The sequence below is a fragment of the Egretta garzetta genome, unplaced genomic scaffold (genome assembly GCF_000687185.1).
Source record: "Egretta garzetta isolate BGI_Z169 unplaced genomic scaffold, ASM68718v1 scaffold25, whole genome shotgun sequence".
Taxonomy (NCBI): domain Eukaryota; kingdom Metazoa; phylum Chordata; class Aves; order Pelecaniformes; family Ardeidae; genus Egretta; species Egretta garzetta.
The window spans coordinates 1,230,846-1,231,783 of NW_009259800.1; the positions used below are offsets into that span (position 1 = coordinate 1,230,846).

At 53.6% G+C, this 938-nt stretch overlaps 1 protein-coding gene across 1 annotated transcript in view; it reads left to right on the forward strand.

Moving 5' to 3' along the window:
* The window catches only part of PUS1 (pseudouridine synthase 1), a 17,360-nt gene that overhangs the window by 9,567 nt on the left and 6,855 nt on the right, over nt 1-938 (forward strand). Inside the window, exon 2 of the mRNA XM_009639868.2 lies at nt 107-358. Within this exon, the coding sequence (XP_009638163.1) occupies nt 107-358 (252 nt within the window). The remainder of the gene's footprint in view (nt 1-106; nt 359-938) is intronic.

Genomic DNA, 938 nt, shown 5'->3' on the forward strand with positions numbered 1-938 from the left:
GGGGTGGGCGCCCCGCCTGCCTCCAGCTTGTGAAACGGCGCTGGGTGCCCCCCTCCGCCGCTGCGGGGGATGGAGCGGTCACTTTTTGCCTCGGTGCCTTGCTGAGCCCTGCCTGCTGCTCTGTCCCTTGCAGGGTCTCACCATGGCTGAGGATCTGAGAGCAGCGGTGGCCAGCCAGGCGAAGAGACTGAACAGCAGCAGCGAGGCGGTTGAGAGGCTGGAAGAAAACGGACACCAAAATAAAAGGTTGAAGAAAGACGCGGATGAGGAGGACGCGGAGGATCAGAATAAAAAGTCACCCAAAAGGAAGATTGTGTTGTTGATGGCGTATTCAGGGAAAGGCTACCATGGGATGCAAGTATGTGCTTTGGCAAAACAACCTGGCCTGCTTTTTTTCTTTTTCAGTCTGTTAGGTTTATAACTGTAGTCGCAGTGACTGGCTAGGGAAGCAGTTGCAGCTTGAAAAGCCGGGGCAGGAACAGTGCATGCCTGGATTGAAATGGCTTGGTGTTAGCTTGAATTAAAAAAAGTCAGTGGTACCTCTCTGGGATTTGGTGATTCTAGTCAGTCTGCCTTTAGAGGATCAGCAGAAGGTCTTTCAAAAATTGCTGCAGACAAGGCTCTTGAGGAGACTGGGAGCACAGGCACTGCAGTTCTGTCAAAATTTGAAGTGCTGCCTGGTGATCCCCTTCTGACCAGTGCTCCAGCTTCTGGTTGCAGCGTTACATTTGGTCACAACAACCCCATGCAATGCTACAGGCTGGGGGAAGAGTGGCTGGAAAGCTGCATGACGGAAAAAATCCTGGGGGTACTGGTTGACAGCCGGCTGAATATGAATCACCAGTGTGCCCAGGTGGCCAAGAAGGCCACTGGCATCCTGGCTTGTATCAGGAATAGTGTGGCCAGCAGCAGGAGGGCGGGGTCGTCCCTTTGTACTC